General features: G+C 45.0%; 1 protein-coding gene across 1 annotated transcript in view; it reads left to right on the forward strand.

Annotated features, from left to right (window-relative positions):
* LOC126458157 (probable chitinase 10) overlaps nt 1–16,526 on the forward strand; it is a 393,594-nt gene that overhangs the window by 343,165 nt on the left and 33,903 nt on the right. Inside the window, exon 10 of the mRNA XM_050095020.1 lies at nt 14,024–14,241. Within this exon, the coding sequence (XP_049950977.1) occupies nt 14,024–14,241 (218 nt within the window). The remainder of the gene's footprint in view (nt 1–14,023; nt 14,242–16,526) is intronic.

Raw genomic sequence — 16,526 nt, forward strand, 5'->3', positions numbered from 1 at the left:
TTTCAAATACGACAGCAGCGCATGTAAACCAACATACAAATTGTTTCTCCCGTATATTCCATTTACTTTTACTATATATGGATTGGTGCATACGGTAGGGGCGTTTTCCGTAAGTTCAAGAGTCACAAACGATACGTGAAACAGAGACTTAAGTCAATAATGTAGTCTCCTTCACTATTTACAACATTCTGCCAACTCTGGGGTAACTTTTCTATTGCGCGACAGTAGAAATCACTGTGTTTACAGGCGAAGAACTCGTCGAACCATGTTCGGATGGCATCTTATCCAGAAACAAAGTTCTTTGAAAGTTGTTCGATAGACAGAGGAAAACGTGAGAATCCGAGGGCGCAAGATCAGGTGAAAAAAGTGGATACGGAATGACTTCCGAGCGCAACTCATGTATAGTGTTCTAGCAGATATGGGCAGGCGTTGTCGTGCAGTGTTCTTCGATTGCGTCTGCAAGACGTCTCAGTTGCTGATGGCGAATGTCGGCAATGATAGTTACATCTCAATAAAGCAATTCGTAGTACACAACACGGTCGCTGTCGCACCAAATGCAGTACATTACACTTTGTGGAAGTGCGTAGGTTTTTGTACGAGGAGTTGCTGCTTTGTTTAAGCTCAGCCATTCCTTTCTTTTCCTTATGTTGGTATAAAGACACAATTTTTCGTCATCAGTAACGATACAGGATATGAATGGTCGGATTTGTTCACGGGCTAATTGACAACCAGCAAGCAGAAATGCACATATGGGCACCCGCTGATTTTTGTGATTTTGACTTAAGAGCACGCCGGCTGCTGTGACCGAGCGGTTCTAGGCGCTTCAGTCCGGAACCGCGCTAGTGCTACGGTCGCAGGTTCGAATCCTGCCTCGGGCATGAATGTGTGTGATGTCCTTAGGTTAATTAGGTTTATTGGTTAAAAACAGTCTTGGTTCCAATTGTAGTTCTTTTTATTTTTCAACGACGCGTTTCGCCTTATTTAGGCATCCTCAGGTTATCTTAGCTAGATGGACGCGAGAGGCACCAAGATCTGCATAAAGCGATCCGGTTCACAGGAGCGAACGGGAACGCGTTATGCAGATCTTGGTGTCTCTCGCGCCCATCTAGAAAAGATAACCTGAAGATGCCTAAATAAGGCGAAACGCGTCGTTGAAAAATAAAAAGAACTACAATTCCAACCAAGACTGTTTTTAACCAATACTGTTAAGCACTGGTTTGCTGTTATGCCACATATGGATTGAAAGAATTTCTATAGTTAGGTTTAAGTAGTTCTAACTCTAGGGCATTCATGACCTCAGATGTTAAGTCCCATAGTGCATAGAGCCATTTGAACTATTTCAACTTAGAGCGTGCGGTACACATACACCGGATCTTTGAACCTTCCCCATTGCATACAACTGTGGCACGATGGTGGAATAATGGCAGTTCATCATATTTGCCAGTTCTCGAGGACACTGACGTGGACCATTGTGGATTAATGCGTTTAAACGATCTTTATCAAACACCAAAGGTCTTCATGAACGTGGAGAGCGATTACTGTCAAACTGATTGTCCTTAAAACAAAAAATAACAAAATTCTTCGCCTGACCTGTCCAATGACATTATCCCTATACTTGGCGTAAATGTTTTTGGCTGCCTCCGCTGGCTCTTTTCAGCTCACCCTTCTACTGAACTCAAACAGAAGAATATGTTGGAAATGTTCCGATTTCTCCACTTGACACTGCAATTTCCAGCGTCAATTGCTCCATTCACTATCTCCAAACGACAAAATAACAATACGCAAACAGCCGGCCGGTGTGGCCGTGCGGTTAAAGGCGTTTCAGTCTGGAACCACGTGACCGCTACGGTCGCAGGTTCGAATCCTGCCTCGGGCATGGATGTGTGTGATGACCTTAGGTTAGTTAGGTTTAAGTAGTTCTAAGTTCTAGGGTACTGATGACCAGAGCAGTTAAGTCCCATAGTGCTCAGAGCCATTTGAGCCAATACGGAAACTCGAACAGCAGCAGTGTACTATAATCATACAATGTAAACTTTCACGGCCGGCATTGTCTTCACTTAAAACTTCCGGGCTGATAGGCGGTGGTCGAAGTGTAAAACTCTCCCTTGACGTTTCTTCTCCGACTGCGGGACACATCCGTGTAGTTATGGCCAGGTTTATATCGGCACCACAAAGAGAAGTGTGATCACCTGTCTTGTTGAACATAAGTGGAATTGCCGCCTGGGTCAAACGGATAAATCGGCCGTAGCGGAACATGTTTACCAGGAAGGTGATCATGAAATAAAATTCAGCGAGACGAGCGTCATAACAAAAACCTCGCATTATTATGTACGCATGTATAGAGAGGCTATCGAGATTGATAAACACCGTAATAATTTTAACAGGAAAGACGAAGGTGTTAAACTTGATAAAATTTGGATGCCAGCGTTGCACCGCAAGCGTTCGATTACTTTCAATCGAGAATGTTGGCAGTACCAGAGACAATCTCATAGCCGACGCCACGTGATCGACAGTGGCGCCCTCTGTACTGCCTATATAATCAGCGCTTCCTCGAGTTCTCTTCGCAGTCCGCCGCTGTACCTCCGAGGATGTCTCCTGCAGTCGGAGAAGAAACGTCAGGGGAGAGTTTTATACTTCGACCACGGCCTATCAGCCCGGAAGTTTTAAGTGAAGTGTACTATAAGTAAAAAAATGACAATGATAAACGCACCCACAGCAACCGGAATACCAATCTTCAAAACAAAAACGCTGCGTACTTATGCACCAGCTTCATTATTTTAAAGAAAAATTGAATGCACAATTACGTGCTCTTTTGTTCTCTTCCTCACAGTCTGCTTTAACAAAAATCGTGAAATTTGTATTTATTGCTTATGGTTAGAACACTACTACGGAGTCTGAAACGTCCGAAACTTTGTAATCCTACCAGATTTAAGATTAAAACTATGTGATGTATTGTCATTGAAGCTTCTACCCTCAAAGATCCCGCAGCAGGAGAGGCCTGTCATACACCGTTTGGCAATGATCCCAATCGTATTTTAAGTGATTTCAATTCCCATTCAAGATTTCGTTGGTCATAACAATAAACAATGCTCAAGGTCAAAGATAGGCATGGGGGAGGGGGAAGAAAATGAACAGAGCTGCCAGGAGGGGGGGGGGGGGGAGAATGGACGTAGAGAGGGCAAGGCGGAGATGGGCAGAGAGATGAAGAAGGAGAGAAGAAGGAGAGGGGGAGGAGGAGGCGGAGGGAGATAGGAGGAGGAGGGGACGGACAGAGAGAGGGGAAGGGAGGAAGTGGACAAAGGGGAGAGAAAGAGATCAGGACGTACATCCAGTTCCCATACATATTTATCAATTGCGAAGCGTTGCCTGGTTCGCTAGTTGTAAATAAAAGCGAACCGGCTGCCGGGATAGAAAGACATCGCACTACATAAACGCGGTGAATTGTTAATCGGACAGCTGACGGCAGGGAGGGTGCCGTGGACGGGACAGGCAGTAGGTAGGCGCCCGGCGCCTTACACAACGGCAGGTAGTCGTGTAAAGCGGCCGTCGAGACGCTTATGCAACCCGGGCTGGTGCGGCCAGCCGCCCTTCACCGGGTGCAACGAACCGCCGTTCGAATCCAGGTCAGCGCAGCGGACACCGCCCAGCGCTTATCGTAGCCAGCTGCTAATCGATGTTCGCGGATAATACGCTCGTCCGCCAGATCGCGCCGTTTCTCTCGGTTCGCCGTTTAGCGGAAATTTTTCGAAGTGGCCGCACATGTTGAGAACAATTCGGGTTACGAGGTGGAGGGAAAGTGTAACAGCGAACCTGGTCCCAGCGGCTACAACTCAGATTCTTAAGGTTACTAGAGTTGCAAAATTAATCGAAAGTACCTAGAGTAACAGCAGTAGTTTTATTCATGCGTGGATAACTTTCAAAAGAATACTGAACAGGTTATGGTAATCCAGTGTAAGAGCAATAAAAGTAACATTATTCATATTCATTCTTTCATGATACGAGTCCGGACCCCTATTAATGGACAATAATATGGGATGTGCCTACACTTAGCCTTAATGACAGCTTGTGCTCTGTTAGGGACACTTTCGGTGAACTTCCTGAATGTCTGTGGAGAAATGGCAGCCCATTCTTTCTCAAAGGGCGAAAGGAGAGAAGGTGATTATGTCTAATGCTGCGGCCTGGAGCGAAGTCGACGTTCCAGTCCAGTCCATAGATTTTCGTACATCCGTCTTCTATTTCGCACAGAGAGTAGGACAGCGGGTGGTCGTTATATGAGAATTATTGTAACATTTTCAGGCGTGTGTTTAAATCTCTTTATTCAACTGTGACCGATTTGGCGTCACTCACTGCATCTTCGCAAGGTACCCCTATTGGCCAAAATTGGATCTAGAAACGGTCTAAGGCGCTGCAGTCATGGACTGTGCGGCTGGTGCCGGCGGAGGTTCGAGTCCTCCCTCGGGCATGGGTGTGTGTGTTCGTCCTTAGGATAATTTAGGTTAAGTAGTGTGTAATCGTAGGGACTGATGACCTTAGCAGTTAAGTTCCATAAGATTTCACACACATTTGAACATTTTTTTTGGATCTAGAACCAACTTTCCATACCGCCATAACGGGGTATCGAATTCCAATTCGTCGACCACACTGGCTCATGAATCAAGTGACCACTACAATCATAAAACTCTTAGGATCTGAATAAAGGGATTTAAACACTTGGCTCTACGTGTCACCACTAATTTTCACAGCCCAAAGTCCACTGATTGAGGTAGGGATCCTGTGTAGTCCTCAAACCATTGCCTCATAGATCCTAGTTACGACCGGGTTCCCTGTGATGCTGATACACACAGTAATGCGCAGTACACGCAACGCTCTAAAATGTGTTCATATACACTCTGGGAAGGAGAAGAAAGAAAGTCATACAACGAATGAATGATCCGAATTGGACGGAAATCGGTAGATGTGGTGTACATCTACAGATAAACATATGGTTACAGTTCCACAAAAAAAAAGTGTTGGATGATTTATTCAAGAGAAAGAACATCATCACAAAGTGAGCAAGTCACTAACGCGATGGTCCATTTCTGGCCCTTATTCGGCTTGGCACTGATTCGTACAGTTGTTGGACGTCCTCCTGAGGGACATCGTGCCAAATTCTGTCCAACTGGAGCATTAAATCATCAAAACCCCGAGCTGGTCCCTGCCTATAACGCCCCAAACTTTCTCACCTGGGAAGGGATCCACCGATCCAGGTGCCTGCCCAAGGCGGGTCTGGCAAGCGCACGAAGTTAAGTTGCACTCTCGCCGAGTGCGGATGTTAATTATCTTGCTGAAATGTAAGCCCAGGATGGCTTGACATGACGGGCAACAAAACGCGGTGTAAAACGTCGTTCACGGATAGCCGTGCTATAAGGGTGCCTCGGATGACAACTAAATCGCACCCAAGATCATGACTTATGGTTGTCGGGCAGCAGGGCGTAGGACAGTCGGGTTGGTATCCCACTATCCCACGGTTGTTGGGAGCTCTCAAGGCGTCTTCGCTGGTCACCGGGGATCATTTCGAAGCAGGTCTCATCACTGAAGACAATTCAACTGCAGTAAATGAGATTCTAGGTTGAAGACGTTTGTCACGACATGCCTCCGGGAGGACATTGAAAAACTCTGTCAATCGATTCCAAGCCAAATAACTGCTTGCATAATGCCCAGAGGTGGACCAGTGCGCTATTAACTAGCTCGATTCGTCAAGCTCTTTCTTTTGAATAAATCACCCATTTTCTACCGATTTCCGTCTCATTCGGATAGTATAAGTCGTTCGTGGTGCTGGTTTTTTTTTTCTTTTTTTTTTAGGGTTGTCACGGGGTAATGCGTAATTCATCACCCTAAATCACTCGTTTCCGCTCTTCGACTGTCTAGTGATGTCGGTCTTGTCACCATCTTAAGCGTAGCCTAGTATTGAATGCACAACTGTATGGCTTATGAGGAGCTGCTCGACCGTTGAAACCCATTGTTTTCAACTCCCTAAGCACTGCCTTTCTGTTGCCTGGACTGTTGTTCGTGCTTTGGAACTCACAAATGATTCCTTCTGCGTCTCTTGACATCAGTGAGCAATTTTGTATTGCACGGAGTGCCAACATGATAGTCTATGCAGGAATTTACGGGCTTACACGTCTAGTTTGACCAGGATGGGACAAGTAGTCGCCCGTGACTTGGAAAAAACAGTCTCCGAAATTATCTGAAGTAATTTAGGAATAAACATGTAAAACCTAAATCACGACGGTCGTATGAAGATTGGGGCCTAAATCTTTTCGAATGCAAGGACTGTGTGTTTATAACAGCGCTACCTCGTCCAATTCATCCCCGAGTATGGAATACTGTTTGCAAAGAATTTATTTAATAATGTAAAAAGCTAGTGCAACACCATCGTTTCTTACTACCTCTCACGGCACACACACACACACACACACACACACACACACACACACACACACACACCTAATATGTAACACTACACACACAATCAGCTGATACGAGGATCATAACTACGATGATTGGCCTGAGAATAACAACCTACTTAAAACATAATTAGGAAATTGAGAAACAGAAGATGTACGAAATCAGTGTGAATCGGTAGTAACGAACGTACTACCTCTTCAAAATAGCAGTTTATGGAAATGGATAGAAAACGTTAACAAGTCTTCTCAACAGGATGAAGTGTTTGAAACGTTGCTCGAAAAGAGTAGCAAATAAAAAGCAGAATGAGAGCCAGAAAACTTCATATGATTGGTGGCTTTAGAAATCGGCCAAAAATTATCCAGTGCCATAATTCGTGAATGGCATGGTGGCATTACTTTCAGGTTTATAACCGAGTTGTCATTTCCGCTGCCGTGCTTAGAGCATAGGAAAAATACTAAGTCAGTCATGAAAATATTGCCTCCAACGTTAAATCTTTGACTAGAACCTTAGAGCATACCATAAAGCGTTACGAAGTTCTTACGCGTGTATGTGGATCTAACTGAACGCGGACAGTACGAGTATTTAAAAAGAACACTACAGCGCCATTTAAAATGGAGTGCTACGGAAAGATTTTAAAAAAAAATCTGTATATTTAGTATACCCAGACTACATGAACGCTGAGACCAGCAATAAAACTGAAGGCCAAATGGTCGAAAGAGTACACAGTGTCCAGTAACAAGTGGAGAACATAAGTGTTAAGTTGATGATGATCAGCACAGCGACAAATAAACCACAAATAGTGTAGGAACTACGATACGTACCAAAAATAATGTATGAGAAGAAACACCTATCGACGAACGCCAATAATGGCATCTTTCGTCGTTAATCGGGAATGACCCTTTATATGCAAGAGCGCCTGTGTTGGGCGAATGGGGACGAAGTTAAGCGACCGAGACTTCTGAGACTTGAAAAAACCAGTCTCAAATATGAATACGCCAAGGCAAGGGCAATATGAGAGAGAAGACCTAATTTCAATCAGTATACGGAAGGGAATACTGCAATTTGCAGTGGAAAATATGACGATAGATACAGCTTGTAGACAAAGAGGATATGCAATTCAACGTGTTAAAAGAAAACAACTAGATGAAATAAGCCAAGGAAAAATTGAAAGACAGCTGGAACAATGGATCTCCACACCGCAAAGCAGCTCTGGTCCAGATGTATGAAATGCTGGTACATCATAGATACACTCCTGGAAATGGAAAAAAGAACACATTGACACCGGTGTGTCAGACCCACCATACTTGCTCCGGACACTGCGAGAGGGCTGTACAAGCAATGATCACACGCACGGCACAGCGGACACACCAGGAACCGCGGTGTTGGCCGTCGAATGGCGCTAGCTGCGCAGCATTTGTGCACCGCCGCCGTCAGTGTCAGCCAGTTTGCCGTGGCATACGGAGCTCCATCGCAGTCTTTAACACTGGTAGCATGCCGCGACAGCGTGGACGTGAACCGTATGTGCAGTTGACGGACTTTGAGCGAGGGCGTATAGTGGGCGTGCGGGAGGCCGGGTGGACGTACCGCCGAATTGCTCAACACGTGGGGCGTGAGGTCTCCACAGTACATCGATGTTGTCGCCAGTGGTCGGCGGAAGGTGCACGTGCCCGTCGACCTGGAACCGGACCGCAGCGACGCACGGATGCACGCCAAGACCGTAGGATCCTACGCAGTGCCGTAGGGGACCGCACCGCCACTTCCCAGCAAATTAGGGACACTGTTGCTCCTGGGGTATCGGCGAGGACCATTCGCAACCGTCTCCATGAAGCTGGGCTACGGTCCCGCACACCGTTAGGCCGTCTTCCGCTCACGCCCCAACATCGTGCAGCCCGCCTCCAGTGGTGTCGCGACAGGCGTGAATGGAGGGACGAATGGAGGCGTGTCGTCTTCAGCGATGAGAGTCGCTTCTGCCTTGGTGCCAATGATGGTGGTATGCGTGTTTGGCGCCGTGCAGGTGAGCGCCACAATCAGGACTGCATACGACCGAGGCACACAGGGCCAACACCCGGCATCATGGTGTGGGGAGCGATCTCCTACACTGGCCGTACACCACTGGTGATCGTCGAGGGGACACTGAATAGTGCACGGTACATCCAAACCGTCATCGAACCCATCGTTCTACCATTCCTAGACCGGCAAGGGAACTTGCTGTTCCAACAGGACAATGCACGTCCGCATGTATCCCGTGCCACCCAACGTGCTCTAGAAGGTGTAAGTCAACTACCCTGGCCAGCAAGATCTCCGGATCTGTCCCCCATTGAGCATGTTTGGGACTGGATGAAGCGTCGTCTCACGCGGTCTGCACGTCCAGCACGAACGCTGGTCCAACTGAGGCGCCAGGTGGAAATGGCATGGCAAGCCGTTCCATAGGACTACATCCAGCATCTCTACGATCGTCTCCATGGGAGAATAGCAGCCTGCATTGCTGCGAAAGGTGGATATACACTGTACTAGTGCCGACATTGTGCATGCTCTGTTGCCTGTGTCTATGTGCCTGTGGTTCTGTCAGTGTGATCATGTGATGAATCTGACCCCAGGAATGTGTCAATAAAGTTTCCCCTTCCTGGGACAATGAATTCACGGTGTTCTTATTTCAATTTCCAGGAGTGTATACTAAATTCAGGATCAAAATTACTATTACTGAAGCAGAGGCGTGAGAGAATGAGATGGTTCTGAGACGGAAGGAAACCATTTCGACAACTACTTTATGGTCCGGAGCGATCTGAAGTGGAATGATGACATAAAACTAATAGTGGGAAAAGCAGGCGCCAGGTTGAGATTCATAGGAAGAATTCTAAGAAAATGTGATTCATCGACGAAAGAAGTAGCTTACAAAACGCCTGTTCGTCCGATTCTTGAGTATTGCTCATCAGTATGGGACCCTTACCAGGTTGGATTAATAGAAGAGATAGACATGATCCAGCGAAAAGCAGCGCGATTCGTCATGGGGACATTTAGTCAGCGCGAGAGCGTTACGGAGATGCTGAACAAGCTCCAGTGGCGGACACTTCAAGAAAGGCGTTACGCAATACGGAGAGGTTTATTATCGAAATTACGAGAGAGCACATTCCGGGAGGAGATGGGCAACATATTACTACCGCCCACATATATCTCGCGTAATGATCACAACGAAAAGATCCGAGAAATTAGAGCAAATACGGAGACTTACAAGCAGTCGTTCTTCCCACGCACAATTCGTGAATGGAACAGGGAAGGGGGGATCAGATAGTGGTACAATAAGTACCCTCCGCCACACACCGTAAGGTGGCTCGCGGAGTATAGATGTAGATGTAATGTATGGAACGAAAGTGATCCTCCCTAGTGTGTTGCTTGATCCTTTTAACTGTTTTTCTTTATCACATGGTCATTCTTGATATGCATCTGTTCAATGCTCACTGGACACCTCTCAGTTATTGGGTTCGGATAAAAAAATCCTAGTCTCACTGCCGTAAGTCAAAACTAGTACTAATGTATCTACCGATTATAAACTTTCAGTTTCAGGCGCAGCGGAAAGTTAGGTTTGATAATTAGATCCCCTAAGCCTTTCACGCTCACCGTAGTGACTCGTGGGATGATGACATGTACTACTGCTGATAATGACCTTTGAGCCGAGTGGAAACATTGATTTTGGCTGCCCCCTTGAAGCTGCTAGATAGCAGCGGGCTGTAAAATTCCAGAGGATTACATCCTCTCCCTTCATTTCATTCCTTATTCGTACATGACAACATAAACAACGCACCACGCTGAATGACAATACATCAGCCACCCACAACATATGGTCAGACACTTGACACACGACAAGAGGATAATGTTACATCAGTAAATTCTTTGAGCATAATTGATGAGTAGTGCGATGATTATGCATAATAACGGAACGGAGGAAGGGGTCAACTTGTGTTAAATGGAATAAACTTTAAATATCTCTGCATCTGACCTTATATCTCTTTAAAGTTTTTTAAGTAATTTGTTGCAGTGCATAAGAATAGTTTATGTTATTTATGTTGTAGGTAAATGAAAGTATAGCTCAACTTTTGCAATTCAATTTTATTTTTGTTTTCAAAGAAACACTTCAGTCTTATTTTTTAAGCAGCTCCAGTAGTTCACAAAGGAAAAAATACTGTTTGCTTGGCTATAAATATGTCGTTTTGGGACCTGTAGTTTTTACAGCAGCATTTGTTGGATAATTTAATATTTATAGTTAAGTCATGTGCTATTAGTAGTTTCTTTTGCGTTTCGTCACTTTTCATGTATGTTGATTGGCTCTTGTATAAGCAATTAAGCAATCATCATCTTTAATTTTTTATGTAAAAGATTCACTTAACGAAATGTATAATACTTATAATACTCCTATCTTCTGTCCCTATCTCTCTCTCTCTCTCTCCTCCCCCCCCCCCCCCCCCCCCCGCTCTCTCTCTATGCTTTTCTATTTCTTGGAGTAAATTTATCTGATTTATTTAAAAATCATTAACATGGCTTCCTGGACAAAGAGTATATCTGAACTGAATGATAAGTATTGAAATAAAAATGTCGGGACACCTACAAATTATTTAAAATTTTGCTTCACAATGTACAATTTAGGGTATTAGATCCATGTCAGAGCAATTTCCTAATGTCTATCTCTTATAGAGCTTACCAACAGGAGTGAAGTACTTTTCAAGCACTGCTCTTTCGTCTCGCAGTTGACAAGTACAGAAAACGCGGTAATGTCTCGATGGATTTATTCCCAAATGTTAACTGAAAGATTACTGTCAGCGTCGAGAATAGTTTACATTATGCTTGTCGCAACTGTGGTGTTTATTGCACTTGATAATTTTGCTAAGTTAAGTGAGGGACGACGAAAACTGTCGAGGGTAGCAGAGGATTAGGATTCGGGGGTGTGGTGGGGAGGGTGGATGGTATGGTGTCTGATGTTTATATATGTATGTGTGCGCTTGCATTTAGATTTGTTAAACTACCGTAAACTACCATACGTAAGCGAAAACTACGGTTATCCTAATAGCTCAGGTCAGTTATCTGTACGTTAGGAGTGTTGCATACCAGTCGGGCGTTACCTCATACCGATCGCTTTCTTTACGTATGCTGTCAGTGTCTTACTAGATTGCCCAAAAAACCGGAAACAGTGAACCGTCTAGAAACTGAGTGAGGCTACATAATGGGCCATATAAACTGCGAACATTTTTGTTCCGCATTGTTATCCTGCTGTCTGTTACTTAACAATAAACAGCATTTACAGCAATACTGAAACTGTCAATGTTTAATTCAGGTTTTATTTGAAAATTGTTGATTTGTAACGTGAAACAGAGGGATGTTGTAGTAAAAATAAATAAAATAATATGGATCTATCATACAGAGCAGGGAGACGCAGTTTCTACATCTACATCTACATTTATACTCCGCAAGCCACCCAACGGTGTGTGGCGGAGGGCACTTTACGTGCCACTGTCATTACCTCCCTTTTCTGTTCCAGTCGCATATGGTTCGCGGGAAGAACGACTGTCGGAAAGCCTCCGTGCGCGCTCGAATCTCTCTAATTTTACATTCGTGATCTCCTCGGGAGGTATAAGTAGGGGGAAGCAATATATTCGATACCTCATCCACAAACGCACCCTCTCGAAACCTGGACAGCAAGCTACACCGCGATGCAGAGCGCCTCTCTTGCAGAGACTGCCACTTGAGTTTGCTAAACATCTCCGTAACGCTATCACGGTTACCAAATAACCCTGTAACGAAACGCGCCGCTCTTCTTTGGATCTTCTCTATCTCCTCCGTCAACCCGATCTGGTACGGATCCCACACTGATGAGCAATCCTGAAGTATAGGTCGAACGAGTGTTTTGTGAGCCACCTCCTTTGTTGATGGACTACATTTTCTAAGGACTCTCCCAATGAATCTCAACCTGGTACCCGCCTTACCAACAATTAATTTTATATGATAATTCCACTTCAAATCGTTCCGCACGCATACTCCCAGATATTTTACAGAAGTAACTGCTACCAGTGTTTGTTCCGCTATCATATAATCATACAATAAAGAATCCTTCTTTCTATGTATTCGCAATACATTACATTTGTCTATGTTAAGGGTCAGTTGCTACTCCCTGCACCAAGTGCCTATCTGCTGCAGATCTTCCTGCATTTCGCTACAATTTTCTAGTGGCACAACTTCTCTGTATACTACAGCATCATCCGCGAAAAGCCGCATGGAACTTCCGACACTATCTACTAGCGGTTCTAGGTTCTAGGCGCTTCAGTGTGGAACCGCGCCACCGCTACGGTAGCAGGTTCGAATCCTGCCTCGGGCATGGATGTGTGTGATGTCCTTGGGTTAGTTAGATTTAAGTAGTTCTAAGTACAAGAAACTCTTGTCTTTGATCATGATGAAAAACGTTCCATTAGGTACAAACAAGAATAATAATACAGACTTTTGTATTTGTGTATGAAAATCGTAATTGCATCAAATTTTATTGCTTTCTTTGCATAAAAGGGCAGAAATTAAAGATCAACTAACTGTTATTAGTTATAAAATACAATTTATATTTTCCTCAACGAAGCGGCCGGCCCGTGTGGCCGAGCGGTTCTAGGCGCTTCAGTCTGGAACCGCGCGACCGCTACGGTCGCAGGTTCGAATCCTGCCTCGGGCATGGATGTGTGTGATGTCCTTGGGTTAGTTAGGTTTAAGTAGTTCTAAGTACAAGAAACTCTTGTCTTTGATCATGATGAAAAATGTACCATTAAGTACAAACAAGAATAATAATACAGACTTTTATATTTGTGTATGAAAATTGTAATTGCATCAAATTTTATTGCTTTCTTTACACAAAAGGACAGAAATTAAAGGTCAACTGTTATTAGTTATAAAATACAATTTATATTCTGTAAGAGTATAAAATACACAATGGACTGACACCGAGCGATGTGCGGTTCTAATTATGTGAAAAACAAACAATCAATCAAAAAAGAAAGGGAAATCGTTGGCTGCTAGTTTCTCTCGCACCTATTCATTTATATCTCTTTCCCTACCAATTGTACCAATACTACCGGTAATCCTACGATTTACTACGTCATTTACGTACTGTAGCAAAGCTACCGAAGCTTAGTGTTTGTAAAGAACAACTCTACTCGAATGTCTGCATGTTTGTGGTATCATGGAAACACTAGAGGGCGGCAATGGAGAGTGATGCTGGCTGATGGAAGGTACGTAGTGCCAATGCGGGGAAACTCTTGTGATTGTGTGTGTGTGCGATTTATTTAGCATGCTTCTGTGTGCCTTTCACGAGATTACCTTAAGTGCCTTAATGATAGAGAAACTTCTCCATAACTTCCTTTTTGTAGGGGTTTCGCCAGGTGTGCTGTTGAGTTACTTTGTAATACTAGTGTCCAGGCACTCAACTAAAATTAGAGGTCGGCGAGTCTTTACGATGCTCTCCGGCGCTCTGTCCTGGACAGTAGAGACCAGTTTTGCTAGAGAGGAGGGACGAGTCGGAGGAAGGTCAGTAACACTGTGTTGTGTGCTGCAGGCCGGCCGGCGCAGGTGTTCTGCTACATGACGAGCTGGTCGGGGAAGCGGCCGGGCGCGGGCAAGTTCAGCCCGGAGGACGTGGACCCGTCGCTGTGCACTCACGTCGTGTTCGCATTCGCCACCCTCAAGGACCACAAGCTGGCGCCGGCTAACGACAAGGACGACGACCTCTACGAGCGGGTCATCGCGCTGCGCGAGAAGAACCCCCAGCTCAAGGTGAGGCACGCGAGCGCAAAACAAAACTACAGAGCACCTCGCGCGTGATTTAAGAAACGCCGCCGGGACAGAGCTAAGTGCGGGGTGCATCCTGCGTATGCAGCTTGCGTCGCTCCTCCGACACTGGATGTAAACACCGAGGTTGCCCAGCCGGAATGGCAAGTAGCTGTTTCGAGTCAGGTGAAATTATGTACGTAAGGAGACGGTATCTCTCTTACGAGTAATCCGGCACACAAAACGTGTGCAAAAGGGCTCTTCTGAACTCGTAGCACTAATAATTTCGAAAATACTTGGCGTAAACTCGATTTACTGGTTGCAAATCTCCTGCAGTTTGTGGTCGTTCACTTTAATTGCGAAGATATACAGTGTGTACTGGAATTAGCGGCGAAGGCTGACGCAAGTGAAAGTACACTATGATACCGGCAAAAACGTTCCAGTAAACACAGGTCTGCAAACTAGTCATTTGCGAGGCAACTGCGAAACTGTGATTACGAGATGGCTCTGATTTCAGTATGAAATATTGTCCCAGTTAGTAGGACGTATCTGAAATGTAAACTTTTCGATTAAAGCTAATTGGGTACAAATATGACGCTAACTCACATTGTATTCAACGATCTTCGTTTAATGCGTGGTTAGGGGTACAAGGTAACCATATCATTCTGACATAGTATATTTTTTCTCAAGTAAAAGTGACGAGGGTACCTCCGGTTTCTGCAGCATGATCGTCTAGGATTGGTTGTGCAACGTTGGAGGATGTAGTTCTTGATGCATATATGCCGACTGAAGCAACGAATGAAAAGTTTTACCAATACTGGGATTCGAACCCAAGTCTCTCGCTCACAAGGCAGATTCGCTAGCCATTACGCTACCCCGCCACAGTGGCTTTGCACAACTGCACCGACTATTCCTGTGCCTCCCGTCTATATTCCCATTCATACCTCAGCTCACTTGGTGTTCCCCCTAAACTCGAACGTCACTGCAAAGGCTCTCAGCAGTATTATAATAGCACCTCACTATCGAACGAGTTTAGGGGGAATACCAGGTGGGCTGAGGCACGAATGGGAATTTGGATTGAAGATGAATGGTTGCCAGGGTAATCCGTGGAGCTGTGCGATAGGTCCCTGGAACCAGTTTCAGAACCAATTTCATTTGATAAAAGTACCTATGCTGGGTTTCAGACAGGGACGCCGATTCGATCGACGCTGAGGTGCTATTCCAATATGGTTGAGAGCCTCTGCAATGCTGTTTCGAAAATAGGGGCAGCACAAAGTGGGCTGAGGCGTGGATGGGTATTTGGGCTGCGGAAGGTGGCGTGCTAGGGGGGGAGGGGGGGTCTGTGCAGTTGCTCAAAGCCACTGCGCCAGGATGATATGGAGATATTGCGGTTAGCACATCTGCCTAGTGAGCAGGGGCCCAGGTTCCCATCACGGTCATGGAACAAAACTGCATTAGTTGCTTCAGTTTGCATATACAAGGTGGTCCATTGATCGTGACCGGGCCAAATATCTCACGAAATAATTGGTAAATGGTCCATTTTAACACGGTTAATGTATCCGAAGCAAATACCACGTACTTATACGTTTGTGATTATTACAGCGCCATCTATCACAAAGCGAAGAAAGTGGTCCAACTAAAACATTCATATTTCTTTACATACTACACGAATACGTAATAAAAAATGGGGTTCCTATTTTTAAAAAAACGCAGTTGATATCCGTTTGACCTATGGCAGCGCTATCTAGTGGGCCAACCATAGCGCCATCTGGTTTCCCCCTTCAAGCTAGACAAGTTTAGTTCTTTGTAGTGTTTTCGTTTGATGCTTATTTCGTGAGATATTTGGCCCGGTCACTATCAATGGACCACCCTGTATACATCATAGATGTTTGAGACTTGGAAAGGTCTCTGGTGATATATATTTTCTTTAGAGTGTAGTTCGTGTGTGATGGGGCACCAGCAAATTTTGTTGCTGATGTAAGACCACATCTAATAAGCTGATATGGCCCAAGTTGAACAGTTTTCTGTCTGTGAAGCATCTCCAAAGTGAAGTGTACAGCAGTCTCTTTGATACGGCTGAAGGAAAGACGCAACGAATTGTACAATCTTTTCAAGATTTACGAGGTTGTCCGAAGCTGCCTGAAAAAATCATTACTCTGGGGACGAGTGCAGTATTGTATCTAAAAGTGGTGGAACACTTCAGTTAACAAGTACGAGTCTACGGTACACTGTAACCTGTAACGTGCTGAAGTAGTACTGCATTTCTTGTTAAGGAAATTTGAGCCCAGTTG

This window comes from Schistocerca serialis, chromosome 2 (assembly GCF_023864345.2).
Source record: "Schistocerca serialis cubense isolate TAMUIC-IGC-003099 chromosome 2, iqSchSeri2.2, whole genome shotgun sequence".
Classification (NCBI taxonomy): domain Eukaryota; kingdom Metazoa; phylum Arthropoda; class Insecta; order Orthoptera; family Acrididae; genus Schistocerca; species Schistocerca serialis.